Source organism: Pezoporus flaviventris, unplaced genomic scaffold (assembly GCF_033815535.1).
Source record: "Pezoporus flaviventris isolate CSIRO_AGI_PZ_B2104156 unplaced genomic scaffold, CSIRO_AGI_Pfla_v1 ptg000006l, whole genome shotgun sequence".
NCBI lineage: Eukaryota > Metazoa > Chordata > Aves > Psittaciformes > Psittacidae > Pezoporus > Pezoporus flaviventris.
Window position 1 is genome coordinate 19,263,074 of NW_026892554.1, and position 15,648 is coordinate 19,278,721.

General features: G+C 44.3%; 2 protein-coding genes across 7 annotated transcripts in view; one reads left to right on the forward strand and one right to left on the reverse strand.

Moving 5' to 3' along the window:
• Positions 1 to 15,648, forward strand: part of PSTPIP1 (proline-serine-threonine phosphatase interacting protein 1) — a 469,822-nt gene that overhangs the window by 139,286 nt on the left and 314,888 nt on the right. The gene's annotated exons all lie outside the window — the stretch shown is intronic.
• The window catches only part of PEAK1 (pseudopodium enriched atypical kinase 1), a 113,982-nt gene that overhangs the window by 33,987 nt on the left and 64,347 nt on the right, over positions 1 to 15,648 (reverse strand). For all 6 annotated transcript variants that reach the window (XM_061447288.1, XM_061447284.1, XM_061447287.1 and 3 more), the window contains one exon: positions 770 to 4,045. In XM_061447288.1, the coding sequence (XP_061303272.1) occupies positions 770 to 3,933 (3,164 nt within the window). In that variant the 5' untranslated portion in view covers positions 3,934 to 4,045. The remainder of the gene's footprint in view (positions 1 to 769; positions 4,046 to 15,648) is intronic.

The following is a 15,648-nucleotide window of genomic DNA, read 5'->3' on the forward strand; positions in this document are numbered from 1 at the left end:
GCTGCTCTGAATCTCTTCTCTGCCCAACCTGTAGCTGTGCCTGGGACTGCCCCAACCCAGGTGCAGGACCTTGCACTTGGCCTCGCTGAACTTCCTGAGGCTGGCACTGGCCACCTCTCAAGCGTGTCAATGAAACCACCAGACAAAACTGGCAGGCTTAACTCGAGCTCCCAGCCCTACTGAATGCAGTGCAATCAGGGGACGAAGTACATTCATCACTGAAGGCCTTGCAAGATGGAGATATTTTATAGATAATCTATTTCTATTATTACTTTTTTTACACGGTTTATTTTGGGAGTGCTGCAGTGATGTTGCAGTGTGGCATCGAGTTAATTTGCATCCATTGTGTTCTTGGGTATGCAGGATAAAGTTAGCACACCCCCTTTTGTGAGTCACAGACCTTTTCATTTCTGTTATATTTTTCAATAGCTGCCTTCTATTTCTGCAGAGAAAGTCTTTAGTTCCCTATAATGCAGGAGCCCTTTCTTAAACTGGAAATTCAGGGAACTGTATGTGATTCAATGTGTCATGGCTATTGTGACATATGAGTGAACCTGCAGTGCCAACTCCAAATACCAGCTACTCTTTCTAGCCCGTTTTTCCTTAACTTTTTCTGATATCCAGTGTAACTCAAAGATTTTTAAAGTACACTTTAAGTTACCTGATATAAATATACTTGATGTAATAAACCTCCTTATCCTCTCCCCTTTCCAGCAGTACATACAGGGCAGTTCACAAGGAGTAAGTGACTAAAAAAGATGAGCAGTACCTGGGGATTTTCTTGGGAATCTGAGGTGGTGATGAATGGCTCACTGGTTTCTGATCCAAGCTCTCTGCAGGCTTCTCTTGTGTTTCTCCTTTGTCTCTCGCTAGCACGTCCGCAATAGCGGATTCCACCCCGCTCTTGTTCTGATGCTCAGCCTTTGGTTCAGCTTGTGCCGGTTCACATCTGTACATGAAAACGATCGACGGCTTCTCACTGGAGTCTGACTTGGCCTCAGTGAACCAGTGATGACGCTGAACGGGAGGAGGGGGGAGCATATGTATAACAGTTCCATCGAGACCCACCAATTTTCCTTTCTCTCGTTCCTTCTCTTTGTCTTCCTCATCATCGCCTTTCCTGCGGCGGAAAAAGCTCTTAAACGATATCCAGCGTTTGGGTTTCGCATCAGCAGCTCGCCGCCCTTCCGAATGGAGGATTGACTCGGCCTCTGTCGACCTGGTGGGGCTGTTTGGTTTGCTCCAGTTGCTGAAATGCTTTTGCAGCAGGTTACTTGCATGATAGGGTGAAGAAGTGGACCGAGGAGGAGGAAATGGCGGTGCTTGCTCCGTTTTGGGACTTGTGGTGTTTGGGGAGGCTCTCACTGGCTTTGGAGAGTGAGTGACAACTGGCTGTGAAAGTGAATCTTTCTGCATCTTAATGGCAGTGTTTTCCACTGTCTTGGAGGACTCTATTTCAGACTGTGATGTAAACAGAGATTTGGGTCGTACCAGGGTGTTTTTAGTAGCATCTCCATCAGGGGGTAAGGAATACAGTTCTTCTACACTACAGGCCTTGGGTCCAGACTGAGGTGTTTCAGGAGGAGACTGGGGGGGCTGGATAGAAGCCACGATCTGTGAAAGCACCGTGCTTGCGTTCTCTCTGCCGCTGCTGCTGCCAACAGCAGCCTCTGGCTTTAGGTCTGGTTTTGCTGCAGGCTCTTGTGCTGTCTTCTGAACCCTTGGTGGGGAGCTGTGGTCAGAACTATGGCTTCTCTGCGGCGATATCTGACTTTTACCAAGGCAGCTATTAAACTCTTGGACCTTTTGAGCCACAGAACCCAGCCTGCATTCAGAGCTATTAGCCACCCCTTTCACTTGGGGAAGTTCACTGGGTTTATTTCCTATGGCTTCAGTCATTTTGCTTTCTGTTTCTATTTCTTCATAGGTGTGGCTTATTACACTGGTAGTTTTATCTTTGATGGAGAGCTCCCCACTGGTCCCCAGGAAACTTTTATAGATAGCCAGGTTATCATATGCGTTTGGATTGATTACGATAGGGACTTTAATGGCATTTTTGGAACTCTTAGCATAGGTGGGCTCATCATGAATGATAATAGGAAAAGGTGGCATGCCAGCATTGTTGTAGCTGTTGAATTTTATCTCAGATAAATTGGGAGACTTAACTGGGATAGTTTTGGAAGAAACGTTTGTAGCTGTAGGCGAAGTAGGAGCTGACTTGTGGCTTGTCTTCCTGGGGGGAACAGAAGGTCCTGAGCTGTTGGAAATTAACTCCACCTTAGGTATCTTCTGTCTTGGACTAGTGCTAGAAGTCCACACTTCTTGATACCTGATTGCACTGGATTTTTTCAGGTTAGCATTCACTCGTACAGGCGATGCGGCAGAGGATGTAATAGGTGTGCCTGGAGTTACTGGTGAGCTTGGGTTAGAGGGTGTATTTTTGGTTTCTGAGGTTTCAGGCTGATTCTCCTTACATTCATTGGTCATGGCAGCTGATACATCTACTATGGTATATGGCTTGCAAACTGGTTGTTCCATATTGACCACCCTGTAAGGTTTAGCTTGCTCTTCCACAGGCACCAAATTTATAGTTACAGCTTGACCAGCAACATCCGAAGGACCTTTATTCTCTTGCTTATCAGTCTGCACAGCAATTTTCCCATCCTTCTCTTCCAGTCGAAGTGCAAGGACTGCCTTGTGAGTTTCCAGACTTTTCGGCACGTTTCGGGGGGCTTTTGACACATCTTTCACTTGCTGACTGTCACAAAGACTTTCATATTCGGGTTCAATCAGTTTGAGGTCCTGAGGAGTACTTGGAGACAGCCCTCCATTACAGAGCTTCTGCGAAGAGCTGCTGGTCGTTCCAGAACGAGACTCTTCTGTCAAAGAAGAATCAGGGGATGTAGAATCAGAAGATATCATACTCTGCATGCTCTCCTGCCCGTACAGAATCACAGCCTCTTCCCCGTAACCATTTAAAATCTCATCATAACTGTCGTCATAATCTACTGCACAGATCCGCTGGAGAGACTTGTTCCTGAGGGGAACGGTATTCCATTTCTTGTCAACACCGAACTGAACAGGAGACAGGGTGTTGGCTCTAAAATTAGCAAAGCGAGGCTGGCCCCTCATGCGAATTTCCATTGCTAGCAGCTCCTCATCACTTTCATCCCAGCTCTCATGCTCTTCTTGCATGCTGCCAAAAAACGTGTCATCCTCACTCTCATCTCCGCTGGAGAACTCTGGGTAACAGAAACGTCCACCTTCATTGCTTATGACTTCAGTGCTTCCGCTCAGAATAACGCGCTTACCTTGTGAATCCTTCATTCCCCCCATCATGCAGCTTGGAGGCATCTTTCTGTCCAATGACTTCTTATAACAATTATTTATTCTCCCCAGGAAGGTTTCTCTCGAGTTGGTTTCACTTCCCGTTAGCTGAGGTGTGCTATCCAAACCCGCAATCTCCTTCAAAACTTCGGTCAGTCCATTATTATTGTTATTTGGTATCTTACCTACACCATCGTTGTTGCCATAAGGCCTATGAACATGGCTATAACCCTCAATTTCATCTTCGTTATTATTGTTCAGTGGTTTTTTGTTCAAGACAGCTTTGTTTCGGTTCCAACCTGCAGGCACTGCTTTATTCTCACAATGATCCGGTGTGCTGATCTCGCCACATACACCCTGCCCATCTACTACCATCATGGTGGGTTTCACAGCTATCGTGGGCTTCTTTGCCACGGGCGGTCGGAAGCTTCCTGTGTTTCTCCCGCGCTGGCTGTTGCTTTGGTTTGCATTGGCTTTCAGATTTGCATGCGAGAGGGTTTTCTTTTCGGACACGGGGGGTAACTGATGCAAGCTTTTGGGCTTGAAGCAGTTCTTACATTCACCAGGTTTCCAGACGTGTTCAGTGAACGTGCTGCAAGCAGACATTTTCCCAGAGCTCTGCGCTGGCTGCTGTGCGCTTCAGTGCATGGTAAGAGTTCCACCCATGTGTTTCCACTCTGTTCACTTAGTGTGACTCCTGGCTTGAGCAGCGATCATTCTGAAACACAGAAGAGAACGAGGATAAGAACAGGGAAAACACAGGCTGATCATTACACTTGTATTTTCTATGCTATGAGCACAAGCAAGCAGCCTTTTGCTGTCATGCTAGCTCATTTTACCTACGTTCACAAAACTATGCAGCTGACACGGAGAAAGAGTCGTAAATATCATTTGTGTCATCCATAAGAATGAAAGCTTTGGCAGCTGAGCCCTGTACTACTGAAAGCAGAGCAAGAGAAAGAAATGGCAACGACTGAGAACTGAGAATAATTCTCTTGACTAGTTCAGGACCATTGACCTTTAATTTTGCCCAATAAAACAAATGCTAGGAAGAGGATATAAAAGCACAGATTAGCGCACATCGCTTTCAACATAACCACTTGAACATGAGACAGGAAATTGAGAGCATGTTTACTCTCCTAAATGCAACCGAGATCATTTGTTTTAGCTTCAAATGTGAATGAGCTCAGCTTAAGTGACAAAATATGTTCAAGCAATTCCAAACCCTGCCATTTCAGCACTTTTCCCATCAGAGGCACATAATAACGGGACAGGTATCGGGTTGAAGACTCAGGCTGCACTGCCCTCCTGGAAAAGTCACATCAAAATGCTGGGGAACCTTCCCAGAAAGTCACTGTTTCTTCTCCTTTAGCTGTCAATAGCGGCAGAAACCAGTCCCATAGCCTCAAAACAAAGCTATGGACTTTTAGTCCCCGATTTGTTTCATGTGCAGCTTTTCTACTTAAGCCCTCCAGAAATAACTGAAAAAGAACTGAACATCTCTTTCAAAGCGAACCTTCTTATTTCCTGAACTGATCAGCCTGAAGTAAAAAGCAAACACCAATCTGCTGTGCTTTACAGTCATTGGAGTAGCCAGGATTGGAAAGTTTCATGAATTAATGTCTGAGGATTTTAAGCCTTCTAAGCCAAATCCACAAGTCTGGTCTCTTCGGCACTGTTGCATAACTCAAATTATTGGAGGCATTTGAGTGAGGTGAAAGGCTCCGTATGTCCACAGCTGCTTCTGTAAAGACAGGCGCTGAAAATCAATCAGTTGCTATTCTTACAGGCTTCAGGTGAAAATCTACTTGCTGCTCACACAGGTACACTGAAAGGGTATTAATAAACTTGTTCAGTTAAAGAGGCAGCTCTCGCTAGAGCTCGTGGTTAGGAACTCAGCAGCAGGATGCCTGTGCTGGAATTCACCATGGGCACAACTGGTTTTCATCAGTACAGCAAACAATAGAAGCCATTAGTAAACCAGGCACTTGTATGGATTTGTCAGTCTCCTCACGTACTGCTCTGTGTTTTGGCAAAGGGCTCTCCTGTGCTGGAAAACTAATATAGCAATCCTGTTCCAACACCAGATGGGGCTGAAGCCTAACGCTATTAGAGTATCTTCAGACACATTTGTGGTACCAGGGCTATCATATTTCACATGCTGACTAAATATGTTTCCAGACAAAGCTTTTTGCCAAAAAGCCAGTGCCAAAAGCTTTCTCTCTATGACCTAAGAGATAGAAAGTCTGCCAGATAGAGATCTGCCCAAACTTCAGCCTTTGTTTTATATATGCAGAGTGAAATGTCTTTGTATTCTTTTTGAGCTCTGCCAACATCTGTTGCTTCAACACTTTGCAAGCCCGTATATTGTAAGCAGAAAAATTACACCAAGATCTAATTCTCCTAAAATCAGAGAGTGAGTGGACACACGCTGGAATTCTGCACTCTGGTTAGCTCCTTTTCATCTATTTAACACATAAAAGGAGGGAAGTTACACTAATGAGAGCCTCAACTAAACGCTGGCTTTGAAAAGCTGTTTCTCCATTACATACAACCTCTGAACAAACAATGGGAGCAGAGAGCTTAGTGCATGTGTGTGGGTTTTAGGATTTAACTGGGTGATATTATTTCTCTGAAATGGCATAAACTGTGCTTGCTCTAGAAACTTCTCACAACCCAGACACTTCCATGGCCTTCCAGGCTAAGCACCTTCTGCTAATACTGTTGGGTAGCGATGAGGAAGCACTCGATCGCACACCTTTTCTGACTACGTCTTTATGTTCTACCACTGCCTGTGCTCACTCTGCTTTGCTCAGAGACACTGATTTGCCTCTCCCCCAAATGAGCACTGAGCTCAACAGATGAATGTGAACCACAGGACACTTAGCAGAACCACCACACAATGCTCCGCTTGGAGTTCAGACTATGGCACAGGCATGGCTCTGTGCAAAAACGCATCCCATGTCGCAGGAGCTCCACATGCAGCCATTCAGGTTAAAGCTAAAACCCACGCTGACATGTCTGTGTAAAGGCAGACACATATCTTCTACAGAGAAAAAAGTAAGATATGCATGGATATTTTAGGTCTTTCACTCTTCAACACCTAATGGAAAGGATTTCAACACAACCATGCTCTCTAACACCGTGTTTGACACAGTGAATTGGCTTTGGCACCTGCAGGATGAGCAGTTCCTGCAGCTGTACCGCAGGAAACACATACCTTCCAACAGGAGGAAATGGATCTTAAGAAAACAACCAAAACAATTCCCACTTCTTGCCTCTTCCATACTTTGAAATCAGAAGCGCTCCTATGCTGGAACAGATTAAAGTCACTGGGACCATTGTATGTCAACACGTGGGATTTGCATTCTGAAATTCAGGCACTTTCTTCATCACTGTGAAACTAAAAGGCATCTTATTGAGGTTTTCCTCTGCCTGTAGCAAGAACGCTGTTCCAGCTGCAGACCCCCTGTTGTGAGTCAGAATTACAGCACGAGTGACCAGGAGCGACAACAGAAATGAAATCTGTAGGTACTAACAAGATGTAAAGCATTCTTCACGGGTTCGGCCGTGGCTCCCAGCGCTGTTAACAGCGGCTGCGGCTTGGTAGGGGGCAGCAGAGCCTGCTGCAGGTGAGGCAAATGCACCCAAACGCAGCAAGAGAAACCACCCTCACATTGCTCCTTTCTAGACCCCAGCCCTGCTCTCCAGCACAACGGTGGCCAGCAGGAGATCCGGGCAGTCACACGTCAGACCTCTTAGGATTAGGCCTCTTTCTTAACTCCCTGCTTCCATAACAGCTCACACGATGGCTAAGGAACGGGGCTGCATGCTCTGCTGGAACGAGGAGTCCGGATGACAGAACTCACTTCAAGACAATAACAACCTCAGGTGTTGTAAATACAAAGAAAGCATTAATGGTAAATACATACTATCAACATCGTGCACTTCATCTCTATCTCAAAGCCTTTCATGTAAGTTGCTAAACATAACTATTCCGGATTTATACATGGAAACACCGCAGTGCTAACATTCACCAAGTGAGTCAGTGACAGGAACAAGCACAGACAGACAAGTTCTGCTCCTAATGTGGTGCTGCAGCCAGCAGATCGTGATACTTCATTCACTAAACGGTTGAGTCAGCACAGACAGTTTATTGGCTTTAAAGGCCAAATCACTCTTTGTGTAAATGAGAATAATGCTCCTCATTTCAGCAGATGCACAACTGCACACAGGAGGGCTCAGTCTGGCCCTGTTTAGCTGATATCAGACAGAAACACAAAGGCATGTTTCACTTTCCAGGTCAGAGGGAGGTGACGATAGGCTCAAGAGTTGCAGCGCAGAGATGAAGAAGTAATCAGCCGAGATATCCTCACTGCACAGAAATGCAGAAGGATTTTTGTTGACATCATCTTTGTTGAGTGCGCAAAGATAGCGATGAACACACATTTGAGGCATTTTCCTTTCTAAGTAATTTCAGGCTGGCAGGTCTCCTTTAGATGCATGCTGGCTGCATCACAATGAAGGCCTTCTCCAGTAATACTTTATACTAACGTAATCCAATTAAAAGGAACTTAATTGGTGTGCAACATTCCCTACAATTTCAACATTTTAAAAATGAATAGTCTCAGTAAGTACCAGATGGTGACATGCACTAATTAATCAGGCCTGCTCAATGAATGAGCATATTAAAATGAATGCACCTATTAGACATGCGTTTTCAATGCTGCATCCTGCAAAAGAGCTCCCCTTAAATGAACGCCTGCTATATTACAGAGCAACATGCACAAGTGTGCATTTCACCATTTGTACTGTAACATTACCACTTTGGCCTCTTCTTGGATCTCCTGATACTTGGTACGTACTTCCTTTTGTTTGTCCTCCTCCAGGGAAAAGGCATTTAGCTTTAGCATTGCTATCCATGAAAGCGGGCCTGTAGGTTTTATGCTGCAGAATAAATTGCACTGATCAGCCTTCTTATCAGACACCTGTCTATTAAACTGCTACTGAAGAACCCAGAAACCTCTCCCCCTTGACAGGCATGTCCTCAGACTGAAAACAGCAGCAATGGGAAGCCAACCTAGGTTTGCTAGGTAGGAATGCCCAACCACCACAAAACCACTATGGCTTCGTGGGTTTGTCTGAAGCACTTACAGAGATCCGGACACTCACCGATCATCATAAACAGCAGTGCGAGACTAACGTAACAAGAACAAAGTGATGGTTATTCTTTGCCAGGATCTGATTTCTGTTTCTTTTAAGCTTTAATACAATTGTAAACATTTTAAGAGACCTTTTGGAAAACCTGGACTGCTCTGACTTCACACATAACATCCTGCCTGGGTGGCAATGGGCGAAGAAATGCTCCATCTCCCTGCGTGTCAGCTTACTGATGCAGGGCTGCTGAGCCATTTACCCCAGGTAACTGGGCCCACAAAGGAGTGGGATGTGCTCATTAGCGGATATTTTGTCCTTCATGCCATAAAAAAATAATTTCTTCTTAAATTTTACATCAGTTGTCCCACTGAAGGAAAGCAGCCCCCAGGTGCAGCTACCTGCAGCATCTATTAGATGCGTAGAATCATAGAACAGGTAAGGTTGGAAAGGAACCTAAGATCATGAAATCCACAGCCAGAGAAGCCATGGTCCCAGTCTGAAGACATGTGGAGAAGCACACTTGTTTGCATTCAGTACCCGGGAGCACTGTGCTTTGAACAATCCTGCAGCAGGTACTAATGGAATGTAAATTGAGCAAGAAGAAAAGAGAGAAAGACGCTATGCAGTACCAGAGTTTGGAAATCAAATTGAACGTATCGATGTAAAAACCCGTGAGCGGTACCCTTGGAGGTCCCTGAGCACTTCACAAAGTTGAATGAGCATTTTCCAGTACCGCTGTTGTAGAGAGGAGCAGTGACTCACAGTCTGGTGGAAGATCAAGACACAGACTCTTAAGTGTGATGCCCAGTTCAGTCCCAGCACTCACATGAGTTATGCCAGGAAACAAATGTGGAAGTAACTCATGGCAAACAGCACCACGGACTGCCGCAGGTTTCTTCTCAAAGTGGGCTAATATTCACTAACACCACAGCACTGTTGTAACAGGCCAGAGCCGTGCCTGTGGCAGACAGCACAGATGGAAATTTCCATAAACGCTAGGCATTATCATTGCTGTTAAAAAAGCAAAGTTCTGTTTTGTTGAAGATGGGCTGGGGGTTTTTAACACCCAGTCAGAACCGAGTGCCCTGGTAACTGTCCAGCGCCAGAAGATGACAGCTCTGCAGAAAATGCAATGAATCTGCAGTGATACTGAGCAATGACCCAGAGGGAAAAGCTGCCAACTTACTTTAGAACCTCTCTTCAGCACCGTGTTGCTGTGCTGCTGAGATGGATGGAGAGGACAACAGAATCACTTCCACCCAAAGGACTGAGAGAAAACCTAGTTGCAAACTTGCTACAAGACAGCATGGAACAAAATCAAGGAAACAACTTGCAACTATTTCTGGTTTTAAGCTCACACACTCTCTATTTTCTCTCCTTAAAAAGAGTTTAAATTACATAAACATTTCATAAAACTGAGTGAGTGAAAGAAACCCTTGAATATGTTTGGGTTTTTTTACCTAAAACTTGTCAGAATAAAACATGATAGAGATAACCAACGAACTGGAGCAAAACCTGCCTAGGGCTACAGTCTGTAACGCTTCAGAACAAAACAGGCATTTCTTTCCAATTCACCTAACCCAAAGAGGTAATGCCACAGAGCAGGGGAAAGGCAAGAAATATCCTCAGGATCTGCCCAGCTAATCTGATTAGATTCTGCATCACTATATTGAGAACACAAGAAACAATAATAAGAACAAGCTCTCATAGCTGGTGTGGAGGCCCAACAGACCAGCAGCCAAGGCATGTATCTGAATATGAACTCTTCTGAGTTCCAATAATTAGAAGAGGTTCTTAACTGGAGAAAACTATTTAAAATATATATATTTTTTTTTTTTCCTTTTGCAAAAATACAATCATCATTTGGCATTAATAGATTTGTAATGACCACATACGCTCATATTCCGGTGACCCTTCAGACAAGGCTGCACAGTACATTCTTTAGGGGTGCTTTTTACTTGCACAGAAAATTAGTTTTCATTTTATAGTTTTTTAACAGCCCCCTCCCCCCCCCCCCCCCCCCCCCAAGTAAGATAAACCAGACTTCGGAACAGTTTGGGTTTACCTTCGTTCCTAAAAAAGGCTGTGTACAGCATTCCAGGCTCTAGCAGCACATTAAGGGTAAGTGCATCTGCTGACAGAAGCAAGCATGGTAATAATGATAACGAAGTAAAATCCCCAATTTGAGCACATTTAAGTTTCCCCCAACGCTATTTAAGCAAAATGATGAAAATTAAGCCCTTCACAACATATTCAAATTGCACTGCTATGCCTGTGCCTTGACCAACTGAATTATCCTGGATTCACCTCTCCCGGGCTCACTTGAAATCCTGCCCTTTCATCTTTTCTGCTTGTTGTTTAAGCACATGAAAACGTGCAGAAGAATAAACTTTACCAAACCTTTACTGAACCTCTCCAGCGTGAGTGCACAACAAACAAAATACAAATACCTGAAAAGTATGATACTGCTTCTGTAGTTACAAAACCCAGTAATGGCTGTGGTTAGCCTTCTGCTGAGCACAGCTGGAGCGTGAAGTAAGTGTGTATCATCATTGTATTATTGAATCCATCAATTCTGCAACTTCAGTTTACTTAAAACTCTCCCTTGGACTACTGCAACCTCTGGCTGCAGGTATCCTTATGCTGAACCCCTGATGCAGCAAAACCCACAGCTGCCATAAATATACCAGTTTCAGTTTAGCAAAGTAACTTGTGGGTAGCAAAATACCAAATATCAGAAAGGATATGAAGGATCTTACTGCGAAGCTGCCAAAGGCAAACAAACTCTGTAGTATCAGGAGCAGGCAACTTAGGAGAGAACTATGGATTGCAGAGGTGTAAGAGGTCAGCAACACTAGAAGAGAAAATCTACTCCAGAGAAGCCAGTTCTCCCTATTGGACTCAACCCCCTCTACAAAAGCCTTGTGAATTGCTGAATAAGGACTTGAGAGAAATCAGTTCAAACCTAAAACCCCATCAGCCATTATAAAAAATGAAAATACTAAGAATAAATGATAAATGAAGACCAACAGCAGTAGGGTTGGACTGCATAAAGCCAAGCACTGTGGAGAAACCCAAGAGCCACATGGCTGAGCTATGTATGGAATTGTGGGGTCCCTTATTGGAACCAGGCATCAGCACAGCAAGGAGCTACGGACAGTACCAATGAAATGCTTCTTTATCAAAACCTCTGTGAAGGAAACCTGCTCTTCCTCCTACCAAACAGTGAAATAATGGGCAAAAGAGAAATGGCACAGTTTTATTTGTACTTCTTAAGAAGTTCTCATAATTGCTCACTACAGGACATGCAAATGGTGCAACAGAATACACAAGGCAACCAGCAGATCATCTGCTTTCATTCTCAGAAAATCAATGACGTGATTTACTTAATATTGTGTTCAGTTCTATTTACAACACGTCAGGAAGAAATGCATCCACCACAAAAACATCTTAAGGGATGAAAAGCTTTCTGTATTAAGTGAAACAAAAAGATTAGATAGTTTAGCTCAGGATTGAGACAAGTAAAACAATATTAAATGATGCATCATATGAAGAAGATAGACCGTGTGTTTCCATTTAGTGTCTATCTCAAAAAAAAAGAGCAACAAACCCAATGTAGCATACTTAAATTAGTAAAAAGAAAATTACTCCATATAAAGTGCTTTCTGATCCAAGCTGGCACTGAGATCAAGAGATCAGCTGGATTAGCAAAAACAATCAGATGCTTATATATAGGATGAGACACCGAGAGTTGCATTAGGTGGGGTGAACACAAAGCTTCCACTCGCAGTGCTTACCCAAAGCATCAACTGTTAGAATTGAGAAGAAAACTTGCTCATTCACACTATTCTTTTATAGTCCATACGGGGTGTTTGGGCAGTGCGAAGGCCCCGGTACCAGTGCAGAGCCACCACTGCCTGGTGCCACACTGCCTGCAAGGGACCAACCAGCCGTCAGCCTCCTCATGCTCCCACATCCCATCTCCTGCTTCACCAGAGATGCACCAACGAACCACAGAACACAAGATGGTCCTTTACAGATTCCGGGTCTATACTCTTCCATCCAACCTGCATCACCCTTATCCCTTCCCACTCTGTATGGCACGTCCCTCTTGTTCAGGAATTTACCTATGTAAGCCTTCCTCTGGCAAGGCCCTTCTGAAAATCAATCCCTTTGATAACAACAGGATTCTGTTTTTTCCTTTCTATCTGAGCCTGCTCTTCACTGTCAGTGGTTTTAGTTTAATAGAGCAAAATAGCTAGATGGTGAAATATGACGAACATCTCATTATCTCCTAAAGCCCTTCTCTCCTCCTCCCACACTTTGTTTTATCACACTTGTGCCAGGCTTATACCTCAGCCCTGGAACCATCCTTGTTTTCATTTTGACTTTTTATGACTATACTGTCACATTTGATATTGGGCAACTGGGATCTTGGGCTATGAACTGCTTGGGCCAACTGACTGTGCCCTATGCCAGCACATCTTGCAATGATCCATGCAAATCCACAGCGAGGCATAAGGTGGTGGCAACTGCAGAGGTGAGGAAGCCAATGGAAGCCTTACAAAAGATGAAAGCTGTTTGGATATTGTCATGCTACAAGATAGAAAAAACAGGACAAGATGACAAAGGGGTTTCTCTACAACTAACCTAACCAATGTAACTGTTGAAGATGCTTATGTTACTAGCTTATGGTGGGAAATACAAAGGAAAATGAGCCACACGCTGGTATCTCTTGCTTCTGGGTGGAGCAAGTGCCTGGAAAGGGCTTGAATCTCTTTAAAAACTCCTTCAGTTTCCCATTCCACAGCAACCATCTCCTCCCACTGCCTTCCACCCGGTGCAATCATTTTGCCTTGTTCCTTGCATCTATGATCAAAGACAGACATTCTAATTGGAAGATCTCTCTGATAATCTTGAGAAACTGGCTACAGGTAATTTTTTGGCCATCAAAGCTGGTTCATGCAGCTTATTCTCACTCAGGCCACTTTTCTAATTAGCATGTCATTAATTCATCCCAATAAGCTGCTTTACCAGGCATGATGAATGCAGTCACAGACCACAGCAGTAAGACGAGAGATGAGCTGGAAGGCAGAAGGTTCACGCTATTACTGTTTACTAGTGTTGAAGTTAAAAAGCAAACAACAACGCTTTACAACACGTATTCTTAGGCAGAAAGTCCTTAGGCACTGCCTAGAATCCATCCCCATAACATGGGGAGCCACCACTGATGAGAAAGCGTTGGGTAAAAAGCAGCATCAGAGGTGAAAGTCATTAAAGGAGGTGGCAGATACTGAAATTGGGTGCTTGTAGCATTCATGATGAACAAGAACTGGTTTGTTACTTATTCTGATCAGTAAGTGTTGTGCCTGACCATCTTTTAGGATAACACACCCCAGGACACCTGGATTGCGCTCTCTGCGCTTTCTCCATGCGCTACCCTGCACAGCTTCCCACCACACAACGCTGTGTTGGAATCCAAAAGGAAACGTAACAGAAAACCTGAATCAGATTTTATCTTTACATTCAGTGACTGTTTTTTGCAGCGAAGGATTTTGCTCACTTTACTTCATGAGAGAAGAAACCACCTTCATTTCCAAAGAGAGATGTTGAAACTCATCAACTACGTAAACCGCTGTAATTCTTACCCAGTGCTGTGAGACAAGGAAAGGGAAAGAAGGAATCGCCTACTGCTTCTAAGAAAGCTGACTTCTCGCAGGCAACACCTCCCCTAAGGATCAATGTGCTTTGTGGGCAGCGAGAGCATCCAGCCCCTTAAAAGCCAGAGGTGGCTTTTAGAGCAACCCAAAGTAGGGCCTGGCACACGTCCCCCCACTCCCACAGCCCCTTCTGCTCACAGCACCCCTGTGAGCCCGTGGTGCCCTCGAAGCTGTTCCTCCACCTACAGAGACAAGAGCCGCGCTGTCAGAGCACTCACGCACTCATTAACAGAGCGCTGATTACACTTGACTATCAAAGCTTGCAACCTTACACACGTGTCAGGACACAGCATGAACCAGCGCTGCTGTTGCACTGTGAGCAAGCTCTAGGAAAGGGAAAGAAAGCAAGAGACACGTTTGTTTGCAGAAGCAGCACTCCTGCATTCTTTTCCTTTAGCTCTTTTTCACAGGCACGCTTTTCTTACAGGAGCTGACTGACAAACACCCATTTTGCTACTTGTGCTTGAGAGAATCCTGACATGCAAAGCTTTTTCTCTCCAGAAAAAAAAGAGTGTGAATTTTCTAGTCTTGGACCGCTAAAATGACTCAATCTACAGGGACCTGAAGGTAAAAGCACAATCACACCCATTGGAATTCTTTACTTTTCCAACAAGGCTTTTATGACAATGTACTTTACTAGCACACAGGTCTGCTACGAGTTCATCACTGTACAGGAATGGACCTCACAATTGGGCAATTGCATTCTGTTGCTACCAACCTGAATAAAATACAAAAGGCTGCTATTGCCTGCCCTTGTGGAGGGCCTGGAGGGAGGTTTTTTCCTGCTGTATGCAACACATTGCCATTTGAACTGAACTAAACAGTGATAAGAACTAGGCTAAGAGAAACACAGAGACCAAGACCTACTCCCCCATATCCATGTAAGGAACAAGTTGCAAGGCAGCAGCAATACCCTTCCCATGGCTCCCTGCTGAGGTCCTGGGCTCACTCTTTATAGACAGGCCAGAGATAATATCAATCATATCAATCAAATAGGGAAAACTGCTCAGGAATCTAAATCATGCTTCCCCAATACTGCTTCATCAACCCTATGCACAAGAAGGTGATGTACGTACCAGGATTCCCAAGTATGGTCCACAGAAGGGACTAAATGCTCACTGTAGTACTTAATCTTGCAATTTATACAGGAAAAGAAAATCTGTACAGCAGACTTCAAAGTTATGGGCTCAAACTCAGCTTAATAATACATAATGGCATATGTTATGGCTATTTAAACAGTACATGGGATCCCAACTGTTAGTGAAATCATGAACTGCAATGGTAATTACAGCAGCTACGCAACACAGTGTTACTCCTGACCCCATACTTTAGTACTATTGGGTCTACTTTGCCTTTTCTAATAGAAAGGGCAAATAGAGCTTTTAGTCTTGTCTGTAACACAAGCTGCTCACACCTTTAATGACTGGTGACTCTTGAGAACTGT